Below are 18,139 nucleotides of genomic sequence, written 5' to 3'. Positions count from 1 at the left end.
ACTAATATCAATTAACAAATGAATCTTGGGAGAACTCATACTGATTTTTTATTAAAAAATCAAAATTTCTTTTAATTATTCACGAACCTGTTCAGATTGTCTTAATGAAGGGGAAGGGGGAAGCAAATACTTTCAATTTTCAGACAGTGAAATTTTTTTTTTCAAAAGCCTAATTTCTTGTTTTTAAATTCAATAAACTTTCCAGTGCTAAACAGATATTAAATTTGTTTTTCCTACAACAGTAATAAATGTTTTCCACTTTGGAAATTAAATGCAATACCTTAATTCCTCAGAACAAAGAAAACTTTTATTAATTATTCATCATATGTTATGGTCTTAAAAAGAATATGCACATACCAGAGTTTTTCTTTACTATTTCAAAAATGCAGGACACATCACAGACATAGTTGCATGATCATATACTAAGGATGGTTTACATATATTTTGAATTCTTGTTTTTATTTTCCATTATTTTTTTAATGTAATATTCTTCATATGAACATAAGGAAGGATGAATACTATGACCTACCACAATATCTCCTCAGGTCAAACAATCAGATAACTAAGGAACTGAGGAAATGATGAGCAAAGATAATAGAACAAAGGGAAAATAACTAAGAGCTCTGGTTAAGCATAGTTATGCTTTTAATAAAAGATGAAGGCTTTGTTTAAAAATCGTTCCATTTCAAATTTTAAAAAAAATTTTCTATAAGAAAAGGATGAAATCTGTTAAGCAAAATTGCATGAAACCTTTTAGTAAAAGGTTCATGTTCATGTTACTAACTAACAGCAAAGCTAAGTGGTAAAATTCTAAAGACTCCAGATATTGCTGAGGAGAGTTATTAATGAATAATCCTTAGAATTATTTTTAAAAACAACACCAAACAAAAGCTACTTTCTACCCAAATAGTGACTTTCAAAGTAAAGTGAGGGTACGTCTAAAGGATGTTGCCTATAAAAACAAAACCTGATTGAAAGAATCAACTGCCAAATGGCTTCTGGCTTCCAAGTGTACCTAAGATAAACTAATCTTGATCAGGGAATCCTGAGGGGGCAAAAATTAGGTGCAGCTTTGAGCTCTGGATGAACAGGAAACAAAAGGCATATAATAGGGGATTAAATAGAGAAGGTAGGTAGAAAAAAAATGTCTTTTCTGTAAATATTTCAGGTATGAACTTCTGGGAAAGGTAAAGACAAGGTCCTAAGTAGAAAAGTTAAGTCAGCTATTTATCAATACTAAAGAGGGGGAAAAAAAGCTTCACTTTGACAAAGGGCAAAGAGAGCTAGTTAAAAGGCCCATCTGAAGTGGCTTTCTCCCAAACAAAGGAAGATGTATAGATACCTCCTCTCATGAGTATACCCTTAAAAACTATCTGATTCTAAAGGGGAGTCAAAGTCAGTTTGTGGCCCAAGATTAAGTGACTATTGATAACAAAAGAATAAAAAAACAACAAACATATGCTTAGATATTATATTTCTTTATATTTTGTCTCCAGTGTTATTTTAAGGTTAATCAACTCAGTTTATGTTTAATCAATACGGATTAATAAAATTTTCTTTTCTAGAAAAATTCATTAATTATTTTGAAGTCTGATTTCATTATGTGAACATGTTCTTTTAATAAATAATCATACTTTTATGGAAAAGCAAATAGGCTACATTGTGTGCCTTAGTTTCTGAGCCAACCATATTCATAGATAGTCTAACCCTTGAGTCTTTACTATAATAATGAATAGGCAAATGTTTCACAAATTGTGAAGCATTATTCTAGTGCAGGCAATCATCATCATAATCATCATTAATACCACCTACTTGGTGGCAATTATTCAATCTGTAGAATTGGGGCCCAAGAGTAACCAACTAGCATAAAAAAGGATGTTTTCTTAAAAATTCCAGTGTATTTCAATGATGGAAATTTCTCCTAGACTCCACAAAGATCCCTGATTTGGAAGAGAAGGAAGGGTTTAAAAGCAATCACAGCAGGGCAGCAAGATTAGCACAGTGGATACAGTAACAGCCCTGGAGTCAGAAGACCTGAGTTTAAATCCAGCCTTAGACACTTACTAGCTCTGTGACACTGGGCAAGTCATTTAATCCTATTTGCCTCCTCAAACCCCAAAATAAATGCAATCATGTAGATTTATAGACACTATTTATAGACTGTGTCTCTAAAAAAGAAATAATCCAGCCTCACCTTAGCTTTGGATGACAAGCCACGTAAGTTGAGTCGAGCCGATGAAAGAATCTGTACTGCTTCTTGAGGATCTGACTTGTTCTTACTGCAGTGCAATGCCACTGGATGTTATATGGGAGAAAGACAGACAATCAAAATCAAATAAGAAGCACATGGGCTATCAATGGTGATTTTTAATAATAACACTATATCTAATAGCCCTCAGAGAGTATTTCAACATGAAAGCACAACTGAAACTTTGGGGAAACTGCCATAATTGTCTACACAATTTTCATATTTTCAAAGAAAATCTACTCCTAGGACATGAATTTCAAAGAAATTCAATATTAGTGAGCTCCCATCCCCTTCCCAGGAAGCAGGTACAAACATAATTCACCCTACCAAACAGGAAGTTGTAGGATTATACATTAGGTGAAAGAGTCTTTAGAGACCATGTCATTGTAAAGATGAAAGACCTGAAGCTAAGGAAAGTAAGTAGTATATCCAAAGTCACCAAGCAATAGGTTAAAGAGCTAGGATTCAACACTAGGTGAACTGACTCCAAATGTAATGCTCTTTCTATAGTACCAAGTTGCCTGCAGGCATGAGAAAGTCCATATAAAAAGTTGTGGAAAAAAAGTAACCCTAGAAGTTTTTCTATGACTTTTTTTGTTTTCCTTTAAATATTATACCAGTAAGAACTCAACTAGGGCAAGAGACAAGTTTTTATCTTTTAAAAATATTTCTAGACAATGAACTATGCCTAGCACTCTGTAGTGTTGATCAGACTTCAACTGAAGGATTCTGAGTAAGGGACCAAGATTTTTTTTAATGTGATAGTCAAATGTAATAGAACAATAGAATGTATTTTACAGTGTAGTGCAAACCTATCCTATCTAAGGGCTAAAAAGCCCTGTCTTTGGGCTTTTTAAATCTCTATGAACTTTGTATCAAAAAGAAGTATGATTTTCATTGTTTATTTTCAGTCCTCCAAAATGAGAAAATCAAATCTTCTAAGGTAGAAGCAAAACTCAAAGGTATACTCTAGCTCTCTCATTTTTAAATTAGATCATAAATATACACATAGAAGCACTGAAAAAATTTTCCAAATATGACACTAGAGGAGATTTCAAGAATACTGCACTTTCCTATTGACTACTTTGAAAATATCCACCCATTGTGAAATAGCATGCAAAAATATGATGCAGTTTGAGATCTAACACCCCTTCCACCCAAAATTGTAAAGTAAAACTGAGAACAAAACAGATGAGTGAACAATGTCAGGCCCTTGTGCAAAAAAGCCCAAATCATCCAGGCGAGATTGCCCTTACCAAATCTTTTGACGATTAGAGCTGCCTGCTTAGGATGCCTTATGCACAAGAAAAACATGTTTATTTTCCCTTGTTAACATGCAATTAACTAGATAAATAGAAGGGTATTCAAGAAAAAACAGTCATAGAGTAACAATTCTTATTCTCTACTGGAAAATTAATTTGCATTGACCCAAGAAAATATTCACAAAAGAGATCATAAATCCAGATTTCTATAAATCTGAAGCGGTTCATTTGATGCTTCTTCAAAGATCATGTATCTTTTTTTTCACCACTAGGGCTGTTTAACATATACTGAAAATACACTAAAGCCTATAATGAAATCAAGAAAAGAAACCCTTGTTTTTTCCCAAGGTATTAAAACTCAGCTTGGAAAAATACTGAACTATTTGTAAATTATAACCAATATAAATAGCTGATAGAGTCTAAGGTTAGGAATTAGATCCATGATTTCTTTGGAGTAAGAGACTTCTAGATGAGGAAATGCTAACCAATACAGGTGAGTAATTTCTCTACAACTTAAGAGTTTTAGACAGATGTTTCACCAGGGTGAGAGAAAGAAAGTACATCAAAGTCTAGGCTTGAATCCAAGCATTCCAAACCCAAAGGCCAGATCTTTATCTACTATGCCATGGTGTCTCTCAACACTAAGCTGGAATTTTTTCTAGAATATTCATTAAACCTGTATGTTTATATCTATATGGCTTTAAAAGTCAATTGCCTGGTCATGACAAAGACATCCTGAGCCTTTGGCGTCAGGGATTTCCTGAAAGAATTTTCCTTTCTAGCTGAAAACTGCTGAAAAAAAAAAGAATATTTTGTAAAAGATGTCCCATTCATTGTGCAGAACTCTGCATTATATTATTTTCTCAAGAATTTGATAATAATCATATCCATTTGGATAGGTAGACAACTGTTTTGCAGGAAATGTTGGATGGATGTTGAACAAAGAATTTCATAGAAGATGCGCACAAGGTAAACAGGCTGAGATGGGCTGTGATTTGCATGGTGAAGGAAGTGCCTATATACGTAAGGACATATTTTAGCTATGTAATATGGTCACCTGAAAATTTTCTTAGTTGGTATTTCAGGAACTTCTGCCCTTTTTTGGAGTAATTAACTACATAGGCCTTCCATCTGCTTAATTACAAGGTTAAAGAGGTTTACACAAGTCATTAGATTTAGTTGAGAGGTCAACAAATACTTCATTATCTCCCTGGTTCAGGAAAAGTCTGAAAAAGAAATCTAATCCCAGGTGGAATGAACAGCAGGGAGGAGTTAGGCAAAATTCTAAAACAGGGCATCTGGACAGCTTCTTAATCCCCTGATTCAGGTCTTTAAAATGTGACTTCATTATATTTTTTGAAGCAGATTTCCAGGATATCAGATATACCCATGCCGAAATACAAGTAAAAATACTTATCACTAAACCCAAAGGACAGATTTTTGGAACATCCACTTTTCTGTACCCACCCATTAGTATAAATAATAAAAAGTTGCCATTTGGGATTCACTGAGAACATAGACATACTTGCAGCAAACAATGTAAGCTCTTAGGGAGTACATTTTCTTCTTTTAGATATAACAGTTTTAGAGCTGTCATGACTATAGTAGTCTGTAAATTCTCATAAAGTGAATACTCCTTTATAAATGAGTAAAAGAAGGCAGAAAGCAACAAAATTGTTGGCCTGATATTTCCATTTAAGTAAAATTGAGCCATAAAAATTGGTCTTCTATGTAAAAGGCCAAATTCAATGTAAAAATATGGCTATCTATGAAAACAAATGGCAATCGTAGTTTAATGTGCACAGCATCCTAGATTTAAAAAACATTTTTTTCATTTGATTCTTCTAGTGAATTCATAAGCAGACGAAGTATTACAGATGAGCAAATATGCTCAAAAGGAGTAAAATAATTTGCCCAAGAACATCTCGTTCATATGTTGGAAAACCAGATTTTGAAACAAGGATTTCTCTTTCTGAATCTAGTGTTCTTTTACCACAATAAATGTCTATAAAACAATAAATTCCAAGACTCTTTTACTTAGAAAAGTTTTCAATGCAGGAAAATTTCTGGCCACTAAATTACTTGACAACCAATTAGGTTCTAAAATTAACTAGTAAGTAAATAGCGTAACTTTGTTTTTAGCAGGTAGGTGGTACAGTGAGTAGATCAAAGGAGTTGAAATCAGAAAGACCCAAGTTGAAATCCTGCCTTAGACACTAAATATTGACCTTAATCTCTCTATGCTTTGGTTTCTTTACTGGCAATCTGGTAACAACAGCACCTACCTCCTAGAGTTGTTTGAGATAGATGAGTTAACACATATAAATTGCTTTGCAAAAAGTAAATCGCTATATAAAAGCTAGCTTTTATTATTATTAGTGAAGTTCATAAAAGTGAGAAATGATTATAAAATGTTGCAATATATGAAAAATATACCATGTGCAAGTTCTACAGCCCCTTTAACAATTTCCTTGAATGAAGCAATGTCTTTCTCCCAAGAATTGGAGTGTGTATCACATTTATAAGCCTTAGTGAGATACTGGAGGACCTAGAGAAAAGAAAAAATGCAATATTACCAGCAAAACAAAAATTTCTTCTTTAAACTTTGTATTGCCTGAAAATCACATGGAACTAATTCCAACCTGAAAAATTGGATTTGTGCAATAATTAGTTCTCTGTTACTCATCACAATGAAGAGCATAATAGCATATCGGACAGAAAATAGTTATTAACACACAGAACCATACATGCTTGCTTAGACAGACCCTCCTCTCCAGAACACAAAGGAACCGAGGCACCAAAAGCTTACATGATCAAATAAGAGTCAGGAATGGGACTCAGAGATAATTCTGAGTCTACTGATTGGGTTCTGGTCTCATAGATTTTGTATTACTCAACAGCAATCTCTCTCTCTGCCAGAGAATATAAATAAAATAGGTCAAAATTAAAGCACTTAAGAGGTCATCCAGACTAAGTCCCTTATTTCATACATGAAAAAACCAGGGCCTAAAAAATAAGCAAGAGAATTAGAGGTCTTAAGTTTGTATTCTGGCTTGGCCTTACTACTGTGTGGTCTTAGGAAAGTCATTTTACTGGTCTCAGTTTCCTCATTTGTAATATGGGGAGCACAAGACAAAAGATTCAGAGTTGAAGGAATCTCTGAGCTCCCCTAATCCAATCCCCTTATTTTAGAGATATGAAAAAGGAGTTCAAGAGAGGTGCAGACAACTGTCCCCAGGTGTGTAGGTAGGAAGAATTAGGATTTGATCATAAGGTCTCCCTAATTCTGGGTCTGGTCTTATCCCACCCTCTCATGCTGTACTTGGAAGTCACAGCTGATTGTCTACATCAGAAAGTTGGTGGAAGGATCCAAAAAGAGAATTTAAGAGCATTACTTATGTGCCTTAAAGAGCGATATAAATGACAGTTATTGTCGTTTATGAAGACATTTGTGATGATGGTGAATGCCCAAGGCCAGACATTTAGTGAGGAACAGAGAGAGATTTTGAATCCACTTCACTTATCTGTTTTAAAAAAGTCTATCACTACGTGATTGTGTGAGAGTGAGTGTTTGTGCCTGCATGTGTGTGTTTCGGTCTTCTGTGGACAGATAGGACAGGGAGAGAAATTATCTACATGTGTAGAGGGCCAAGACAGTGGGGGAACTCTGGGTAAGGTATAAGACCCTTCAGCCCAGAGGGCTGAATACAGGCAATACAAGTCTGCCATAGAAGATACATAAAAACTGAATTAAAATGCCTAAGCACAAAAGTCATTTCCCAATAAATCTCAAAAGAGATTAAAAGACAGTTTTCAAAAGGAAGAAACTCAACTTACCAATAACCAAAAGAAAAAAATACTCCAAATAACTATTAGAAAGATTCAAATTAAATCATTCCTGAGGTCTTCTTTTACAGATCAGCAAAAAAAGACAAAAAAGGAAAATGGCAAGTGCTGAAAAGACCATAGGAAAACAGGCACATTATCACACTTTTGGTACAGCTATGAATTGATCTAGTCATTCTGGAAAGGAATCTAGAACTATTTCCCATCAAAGTCACTGCACTGTGTCTAAGCTGTGAACTAGAGCTATCACTAGACTTATACTCCCCAAAAAAGAGGAAACAGTCTTCATGTGTACAAAAAATTCAGCAGCTCATATTGTTGTAGCAAAGAACTGGAAACAAAGAAGGTTCCCACCAACTGGGGAATGGCAAAAAAAAAAAAAAAAAAAAAAAAAAAAAAAAGGTATATGAAAGTAATAGAATAGTATTATGCCTTAAGAAATGATAAGAGATAGCTTCAGATAAATCTAGAAAACTTATATGAACCAATGCAGAGTGAAGTGAGCAGATCTAAAAGAATAAAACATATAATAACAACACTGTAAAGAAAAAGAACTTTAAAAAACTTAAGAACTGAGAGAGAGAGAGAGAGAGAGAGAGAGAGAGAGAGAGAGAGATCAAGACATAGAATATAGCAAATGTGTAGATTTGTTTTGGTTTAACACTTTTATTTGTCAGAAGAATATACTTTTACCTTTTTATTTATGGGAAGGGATGTTGGAAGATGAGATGAGTTAGTGTTGGCAATTTTTTTTTTTTAAAAGAGTCATTGAAGCACTTTAAAAATGTATAGAAAACTAAGGACAAGCAGGACAACTTTAAAACTTGCAGGTTGATTTATTATATACTTCTTTATATAGCAAGTTGCATATACTAGAATTTTGTAATTTCTCTCTCTCTCTCTCTCTCTCTCTCTCTCTCTCTTTATGCATTTTTTCATAAGGTTCTAAAGATTCTGGTCAGGGCAGTCACTGATGGAATGACTATATATATATATATATATATATATATTCATATTCTTCCCTGCCCCATTCTAATTTGTAAATAAAAATACTATTTTGGGGGGTTCGGTAAGTTTTTTAAAAACTGTAATAAAAAGAAGATAGATGTTGGGATAAATGGCTTCAAAGATACTTTCCAGTTATACATCAATATTAATAAGATTTTAATTTTCAAACAAATTCTCCCTCTGTCCAACTAAGAAAACAGATCAATGCATGACTAATTTATTACATCATAGATTGTGAAAAAGCATCCAAAAGAATGTTAAAAGTTACCTTTTCATTTTCATCAGGATTATCACTCTGACCATTCCCATATATTTGTGCATACAACCTCCAGATCTCTCCATCATTTGTTACTCTTGAAGTCACTCTGCCAAACAATTCCTGTAATTTCCCTTTTAGGCCAGTTGCAATATCTCCACTACGATCAGTCATTCCATCAGTGACTGCCCTGACCAGAATCTTTAGAACCTTATGAAAAAATGCATATTAGTAAATTACAAAAACATCATGTAATTAGGTTTACTTTCAAAAGTTCTTTTCTAGAATATATATGTACTAAGATCAGAAATTAAACCTATATTCAAAAGACTATTACATGCAAAGTATTAAATCAGCTTTTGTAGAGGATATTTATTTACCTATTTAGTATGTATACATATATATATATACACAAAAGGCCAGTGATTGCTTCTTCATGTGGGTGGGATGCCAAAGATCTGTCCCCAAGTTTTAGCATTATGTGGGCCTAAGAAGAGCAAAGGAATACCCATGTATGCCTTGATACAGTATAAATTTTCTCTATCTTGAATCTTGGGTGGAGGCTGATGGGAGGAGGTAGAAAAACCATGTTTTTACAGTCCCACAGAAGGGCAGAATCAGCATTAGCAATGCCAGAGAGTAGCAAGAAGATATGTGGCTACAGACAAGTCAGATATATCATCTATAAAATGGGAATTACAACATTTGCAGTAACTACCTCATAGGGATACCAAAATGAATGAGATAATATATGTAAAATATGTGGCAAGCTTTAAAATGTTATTGTAGTGTCAGTTGCTGTGTATTTTCTCCATTAAAATGTAAGCTCCTTGAGGGCAGGGGATAATTGGGGGTTGTTTTTTTTTTGTTTGTTTGTTTTTTAGTCACTGTATCTCTATGGCCTAATACAATGCCTGACACATAGTAGGCATTTAATAGTACTGAATAGAATTAAAGAAACCCTTTTAAAACCCTAAAATGCTATAGAAATATGAGCTATTATTATATCAAATTCCTACTCTGTAATATTTAGGGACAAAATTGTTCAGATACTCAGTCTCTCTGAAATGGACAGCAAGTGTTATGGATCATAGGATTTAAAATTGGGAAAGACCTCAGAGATCATGTAGTCTGATCTCCCCATTATATCTGAGGTTAAGTGAAGGCCACACAACTGGCAATGGCATGCTATTAAAGCCCTGTGATTTGATAGCCAGTCACTAGAGTCACTAAAATAACTTTGTTAGAAAAAAATATTAGATGTTGGGCAAACGACACATTCCTAATTAAGACAGCAAAGTGGTGCTAGATTTGGTGCTTTATAGTTAGAAATGGAATTAACTCATATTTTATCTATACTTCTTATTTCTCAATTTAATGTGATTCAGCAAGAATCTGTCAAGGTCCTTGTTTGGCCTTTAAATAAAAATCAATTACTGGGAGAAATGCAACAGGATTTTTGCAAAAAGAAATAATGTTTGATTTGCAAATGAGGAGAAGATCACTTGTAAGGAGCCAATTAATGCAATATATTTAAATTTTCCCAGAGTCTCACAAAGATTCACACCAAAAGCTATTAAATTAATGTAGCTTTCTTGGTATTGAAAGTACTCCTTTGTCAAAAAGAAGGAAGGAACTTGCTTAAACAAGTTTTCTTGGAGATTGTGTTAGGATCTGTCAATTGACATTTAGAAATCAGAAGGAATGAAAAGCGAAATTTCCAAGTTTGAAGATTACATGGGATTCTTATAGGTAGTAAAGATGAAACTCAGCGTAAATATCCATTTGTTGCTCTTGTTCCTTGAGGCCAACCATCCATGGATGCCCATTTATCACTTGCCATTAAACTCTTGACACTTTACCCAGATATTTAATCATCCTCATATTCCACATGGCTTTGCCCATCTCAGCACATCTGCTTGCTTGGTCTGAGTCTTTACTCTGACTTATCTCACTGTTCTTCCAAACCTTAACACTAAGAGAAAAACAGAATTACAGATTTGATGCTAAAGGACAAGGAAACTGAAACCCAGAAATGTTTAAATGTATCCAAAAAGCAACTGTGTCATGTTTAATTCTCTGATTTTGGTAATGTGAGTATTATAAAAAAAAAATTATTATATATATAATATAATATTTTATATTATAAAATATATTATATATAAAATATTTATTTTTTAAAATTTTTACCTTTTAATCTAAGATTCCAAAAGCAATTGTGAGCAATCCTCACAAAAACTGAAAACCTTGGGAGGAAGTCATCATTCCAAGAGCTTATGATAAGTTAGAAGAACAAAGGCAGAATCTGATATACAGCCTAGCTATTCAGAGACTAGATTTCAAAAATTAACATGCTTATATTTATATAGTTTGCAAAGTACTCTGAGGTAAGTAGAAGTACAGAGCGACGGATAAGCCCTAGACATGGAAACTAAAAAAGGCATGTCTGAATCCTCCCCCCTTTGGCTTTTACTGTCTGTATTACCTACTACCTCAGAGTCAAAAGTTTCTTTCTCTATACATGAAGGAGTTGGATTTGATAGCCTTTGCAACTCCGTATCTTTGATCCTCATTTGACCCTTACAGCACCCTTACAGCTCTCCCATAATTTAACCTGTGATTACTTCTGCAGAGAAAATTCCCTCTCCCAAATGTTTTCAGTGACTTACAATGTTAAAGAACTGCCTGGGATACTTAAATAGTTAAGCAATGTGTCTAGGACCATAGAACTTGTGAGAGGAGAGGCAGGACCTGAGCCAAGGTTGTTCTAATTCCAAAGTGAATCTTCTATGCCTTGTTGCCTCTCTCTTACTATTTTACTATCTCTATTTTACATGAATTCTGAAAGGCTAAATGGCTTGTCCATTGCCACATAGGTCTCTCCTGAGTTCAAATCCAATGCATTCTACCACGATGACAATTTGAAAATTTGAGAAGTAATGGATAGGTAGGACACTCCTACCTCTTAAAAATTTGATAAGGGAGTTGGTCCAAGGGAAGTGGCAACTGCCCAAAACAAATATTCTGACAACACAAGAACTAATGATTCCAATGAGGAAGAAAAAGAAGAAGGCACATCAAGCCATCAAAGGGGATTTCACAGGGAACTTGTGGCCAAATTAAAGATTTAAAAAATACACAAAAGAAGCCAGGGCGTGGGACTGAGGATGAACACAAATGATAAATAGGCAGGGTCCCATAAAAACAATATTAGAGGAGGATTCTGGAGAGAAGATTGAGCAGGTCAGAATTCCAAGCTCTCCAGATTTCCCCCCCAAACAAGACAAAATAGTGCCTTAGGGCAAACAGAGAGTGGTTAAAAACAAACAGAACTTGGGGCAGAATAGAGTCTTCCTGGGATGGAGAAGATTCAAGAAAGAGTCTAAGGTTTGGCCCCAAACCTCCAGGCTATTTCTGCTGAAACAAACAAGCAGGGAGCCCTGGGGTAAGCAGGATTGGGAGGTAGCCTCAGGCCCACCACAGGAACTCTCACTTTCCAGACTGTGAGGGAGTCCCAAGTCTGCTGATAAGGAATGCCAGGCCCACTCGTGCTGTGGAGATTCAGACACCCTGGGCGAGAAGGAATTAGCACATGGCAGATGGTGCAGAAGCAATGGGGCAAGAACGCTGATGGCTGTGGGTTCCTACAGGTGAGTGTTCTTAATGTGAGGTTCCAGGCTAGAGGAGACAAATGAAGCAGGAACTGAAAGCGGAGGCACTACCCTCCTACCCACCACAGGGCTAGAGGTCATTACATTGATAAAATCTTATTTAAAAAACAAAACCAAAAACAGGCTAAAGAGAAAGAACAATTACATTGGGGATAGGGAACTGGGAAGACCAGGGTTCATCTTTAGAGAATATTCTGCTGTCTCAAGGAGTAAAGTCCAATGGTCACCTACCTCAAAAGAATTCACAGATGAATGCAAAAAAGAATTTAAAAATCAAAAGAGAGGGGCAGCTAGGTGGCCTAGTGGATAGAGCACCAGCCCAGAAATCAGAAGGACCTGAATTCAAATGTGGCCTCAGACACTTAATACTTCCTAGCTGTGTGACCCTGGGCAAGTCACTTAACCCCGATTGCCTCAGCAAAAAGAGAGACAGACAATCAGACAGACAGAGACAGAAAAAGACAGACACACAGATTGAGAAAAAGAAACAACAACAACAAAAACCTAAGAAGTTATTAAAAGAAAGTCAACCAACTAGAAAAGGAGATCCAAAATCTTAAGGAAGAAAGTGACTCTTTGAAAATTAGAATTGGGCAAGAAGAAGCAGCCAGCAAAATCATGAGAATAGAATATAAAATATAAAGAATGAAAAAGCAGAAGACAATGTGAAATATCTCATTAAGAAAAACAACAAATCTGGAGAATAGATCATGAGAAAATTTAATAATTGTAGTACCTGAAGGCTATGATTTTAAAAAATAATCTAAAAATAATCTTGACATAATAATACATAAAATAATGAAAGCAAATTGTGTTGAAGTAAAAGAATAAGATAGGAAAAATACAAATAGGAAAAAAAAAAAATCCACTGATCACCACCTGAAACAGATCCTACAAGGAAAACATAGATGAATTTCATTGCTAAATTTTCAAAATCTACAGGTCAAAGAAAAAATTTTATAAGCAACAACAAAATTCAAATATGCTGGGGCCACAATTAGAATCATACAAGACCTATTAACAGTTACAATAAAAGATCACAGGTCTTGGAATATTATATATCAAAGATCTAAAGTAATAGGGTTATGGCTGAAAATATCATATCCAGCAAAAATAACTATAATCCTTAAGAGGGAGTGTGTGTGTGAGAAGGACATTCAATGACTTGCCAGACTTTCAGGATTTTGTTGCCAAAAAAAAATCTGAACCTAATAGAAAATCTGACACATAAGAAATAGAAAGTAAACATCAAAGATTAATTTCAAGGGACATAGTAAGGACAAACTGTTTATGTTTTATATGTGGAAATGTAAACCATATGTCTAAGATTGTCATTAGTAATTGGGTAGTTCAAAAGAAAGATTGGGTTAGAGCTGAGTATGATGTGAGTCTAAAAAAGCCAAATGCAGGAAAAGGTAAAAAGCAGTAATTATATCATAAGAATGAGGTGTGAGAGCAAGAACTGACACAGATGAGGGAAGAGGGCTAGTAGTTCTGAAATCACTTCTTTGGCCCTCACCTTTTTTTCTTCTAGATTCTCTTGAATTTCACCCCATTTTCTTGGCCCTGAAATATGGCATGGTCCAGGCCCTCTTCTGTCACTGTGCTACATCTAGCAGACTAAAGGACCACATGTCCTTCTTGGTCAGATCCAGGGTAGACTCGTCTCCTTACTATGAACTTTTGTGATTCTATAAAACTAGAAACATTACTCCAGTTTGTAGTGAACTTTTGAAACACATTGTTTATCCTGTGAGATGACCTACACTCAGAACTGGTGAGCACCCAGTGGTTCAAAAACAATATTCCGTTACATCAGCATTGCTCTACTCTCTCTTTCATGGTATGGAAGAACTTATCCTGACACAAAACAATCATGTAAAGGTTACTTTTCACCAGGGATGTCAGAAAACCATCTTTTTGACTTGTACTAGCTGTGCTACTGTATTGTTGGTCTGCACGTGACATTTAGAGTCCCTGCTGTGTGGAGTCCGGGGGAAACGACTGCAGAGAATAATGCACAAGCTGTGGGTACTGGCTCTCCTCACTCAATATGTCCAGATAAGGAACTATCCCCATGCGGCAAACAAAGGTTTCCCAGACCTTTCTTTAGGAGACAGTCTTTAGTTGAGGAGTAACCTGAACTCCAATCTTCAGAGTTAGTCATCCAGGGTACACTCCAGCACAGATCTTCATCACCTCACATCTGGACTACTGGTTGGTTTCCTTGATCTCAAGTCTCTTCCCCACTCTAATTCATCCTTCATTCAGCTTTCTAAAACACAGGTCTGACCATAAGTGGCTCCCTCTGACTTCAAGAACTAATGCAAAATCTCCTATCTTTTAAAAAATCCTTCATAACCTGGCCTGCTCCTACCTTTATCTTTCCAATCTTCTTATATTATATTTTAGCTCTTCCCCCAACTCCCACCTTACTTTCTGATCCAATGATATCAGACTTCCACTGTTTCCTGCAGGGAATCTGCTGGTTCCATTTTTTTTTCCACTGGCTTTCTCCCATGCCTGAAATTCCTCCTCCATTTCCTTTTCCTGACTGCTCTAGTTTTCCTTCAAGTATTAGCTCAAATTCTACCTTCTTTTCCTATCTTTTTCTGACCCATCTCAATTCTAGTATCTTCCCTTTATTGATTACCTCCAATTTATCCTGCATATATCTTATTTATATATAGTTGTGTTCATATTGTCTCTCCCATTAAATTGTGGCCTCCTTTATATCAAAGATTGTCTTTTATTCTTCTCCTTATCTCTAGTGATTAGCATAGTGCCAAGAATATAATATGCACTTAGTAAATGTGCTTATTGATTTGACTTGGTCTCCAACCCAGGCGCAACCCTTCAAGAAGGAAGTGAGTGGAGGGAAGAAGAATGTCGGTCTGGAATCCCTCTACTTCCTCAGGTCCAGGAAAAACATCCTTTTTTCTTTATACTACCCTCAGATCTAATCACTGGAGATAAGATAGGCTCAAAAAAGGTTCATATATGCAAGGGTTGGAAAAGAAGTAAAAACAAAAACAAACCAAAAAATAAGATTATACAAGGTTTAAGTGCAAAGTTAAAAACACAATAGGATTCCAGTTCATTCTTGACCTTCCATTTATTTTAACTTTTGATAACTTTTTAATTTAATTAAGGCTAACTCAGCAAACTTTATTAAGTACCTACTATAAGTTGGGCATCCTAGAATTCTGCTCTTCCCAATGTATCACACCTCTTCATTTTAAAGATCAAGAAACTGAAATCTTAAGAGAGATATTAAGCTGAACACGGTTATACACACCAATAATTTCTGCAGTTGGGGAAATTGAGACTAAGGTGATAATTGACAAAACTATTAATAGAAGGAATTTAAGCACAGGCATCCCTTAACATCCCCTAACATCCCCAAATGCATACTTGTGACATAGTAAGCGCTGACATTGCTACACAACTTTAAAACTTACAACACATTTTAACTATTATTATTTCATTTGATCTTTATGTCTACCCTATTTATCCCATGAGATAGGTGCTAAATTACTTCTCTCCCTTTTTGTTTGGGATCTATGATTTCAACAATACTGGGAAATCCTTATGTATAAACTTATTCTATCAGTACAACTCAGCAATTAGTCTATAATTTGTAGTCTGAAAGGGTCCTTTGATCACTGAGAGATTGAATCATTTGCTCATGTTCACAGAGCTAAAATGTGAGAAGTAAAACTTGAATCTAGATCTTTCTGACTGCAAGATTAGCCCCATAGTCCTGATAGCATGTGTCCATTCATATTTCCATTTTATGGGACACTGAGGTTCAGAAAGTTTATTTGACTGCTCAAGATCATATGGCTAGTAAATATCAGAGGTGGTATGTGAACCGACATCTCTCAACTTCATGTCTAGCAAAGCAATTGGGAGAAAAAGAAGTTTAAGATATTGGGGCCATTTTATAGTAGCCTAGAAAAGAATTCTATAGAATTGAGACTTCATGCTATGGACAATAAATTTTGTCTGAAAGTTCCTGAGGTTGTTTAACTTGGAGAAGAGAGGACAGAGGGAACATGGTAGCTTGACTTTGAATACTTAAAAAAATATCCTGCAGAAGAGAGAAAACACTTTATCTGTTTGGCCCCAAAGGGACAACTAAAAAAATCACTAGGTGAAAATTACAAAGAAGTACATTTAGGATGTTTTCCCCCAATGCTACTACCATTTATTAGAGGTTTTCAAGCAATGGCCAAATGACTACCTGTGAGGAATACAAGAGAGATTGTTGGGGAAAGACTGAAAAAATGGTTACTGCTCAGACACTTGGAAAAACCAATTCTTACTAGGGAACTTATAGTCTTAACAGCTGAGATCTAGTAAATAATAGCTCAGTGATTGGGATTTTTCTCCAAATGCTGATGTTCCAGAGCATCTAGCACATAGTATAATCTCTTCTAGATGCCTTTCTATACAAACAAAGTATAGGTGCAAACAGTGAAATTGTGAGATCAATTTGGAAGAAAATTAAAAAAAGAAATGAGTTACAACACTGCCAATGGTAAGAATGTCACAAAGATTGAAAAGGAGAGTGTTGCTGTACTTGCCCTATTTCAATAAATCAAAAATTTTTAACAAAAGTCTTCCAGATAATTCGATATTCCAACATGTAAAAGTTTTTATGTCTAAGGAACAAAGATGAATACAAGAAAGGAATCTATTGATGTACTAGTAGATAATTTCCTAATTAAGAAAGAATATAACTCTGGGAAGCTATATAAAAGTGTGATTTAATAATAATTGAATAATGAAATGTATAAATCATTTAATCTTTAAAATTACTTACTTTAACAAAAGTTTAATTATAATTACTTATCAAATGATAATGTAGTCAACATTTCCATCATATTTTAAGCTTTGAAAAATATACATTATTTAATTTGATCTTCACCAAAATCCTATGAAGTAGGTGCTATTATTATATCTACTTTGCAATGAGAAAACTGACTCAGAGGCTAAATGACTAAACATCTAAGGGAAGATTCAAACCCAGGTCTTGCTACTTCCAACTTTAGCATTTTGTCTACCTACTTTGCTTGCTGCCTGTCTAGTCACTAAGGCATCTGAGACAAACTACCACCAATGCTCATAACCAATTCCATACAGTTATTGACAGAACTTCTGCCAGGAGAGCTCTTTATGGTAGGCTTACAAGAAAATGTCTAATTGACTTTCTCTGTATTCCAGTGCCTGAAAGCGGCTCTAAGGTGAAAAGCATTATAAATTTGTTATTAGTTAACTTGCCCAAGACTTCAGAGTTAATGTGTATAGCAAGCAGGGCTGGACTCCACATCTTCCTGACTCCAAAGTTGGGCCTCTATCTACAATACCAAGCTACTTCCCAGTCATCTATCAAGCTCCCATCTGGAGAGAGAGTTTCCAAAAATGTCACACTGACAAAAGACTACTCCTTTATCAGAATCCTTACAAAAATGTCACCTTTTCTTCCTTTGAATGCTATTTACTTATCACAGTCTAGTTTATTCTTAGAATTCTTTGGAAATGTTACTCCCAAATGAAATAAAAATTCCAACTTGAAAAATAAAGCTAGTCCCATGTTATTAACTGGAGAGGAAGTAGAGGATAAAGGAAATGTAACTGACTGAGGATTTAATATAGAGCCTGGCTTCTTTAGATATTCGCAAAATTTCTTCTAATTACTGACCAAGTTACAAGCTATGCTATGTTAGATGGGGTATAGAAATAAAAAATAATAAAAATGATAAAAATCAGCATCTCTAAGAGGTCATTTAAAGTTTGCAAAAACACTTTACATGCATTAGGTCATCTGGAACTCACAATAACC

At 35.0% G+C, this 18,139-nt stretch overlaps 1 protein-coding gene across 4 annotated transcripts in view; it reads right to left on the bottom strand.

Moving 5' to 3' along the window:
- The window catches only part of TTC27 (tetratricopeptide repeat domain 27), a 192,881-nt gene that overhangs the window by 2,070 nt on the left and 172,672 nt on the right, over positions 1-18,139 (bottom strand). For 3 of the 4 annotated variants that reach the window (XM_023494608.2, XM_003757831.4, XM_023494609.2), the window contains exons 17-19: positions 8,633-8,830; positions 5,947-6,058; positions 2,195-2,295 (exon numbers count right to left, since the gene is read on the bottom strand). In XM_023494608.2, coding sequence (XP_023350376.1) covers positions 2,195-2,295; positions 5,947-6,058; positions 8,633-8,830 — 411 coding nt within the window. Of the gene's footprint in view, positions 1-2,194; positions 2,296-5,946; positions 6,059-8,632; positions 8,831-10,482; positions 10,596-18,139 lie in introns of those variants that run through there. The other variant, XR_004231862.1, reaches the window with a different exon arrangement.

This window comes from Sarcophilus harrisii, chromosome 2, assembly GCF_902635505.1.
Source record: "Sarcophilus harrisii chromosome 2, mSarHar1.11, whole genome shotgun sequence".
Lineage (NCBI taxonomy): Eukaryota > Metazoa > Chordata > Mammalia > Dasyuromorphia > Dasyuridae > Sarcophilus > Sarcophilus harrisii.
The sequence above is the reverse complement of the archived record's forward strand: the minus strand, read 5'-3'. Positions and strand labels throughout refer to the sequence as shown.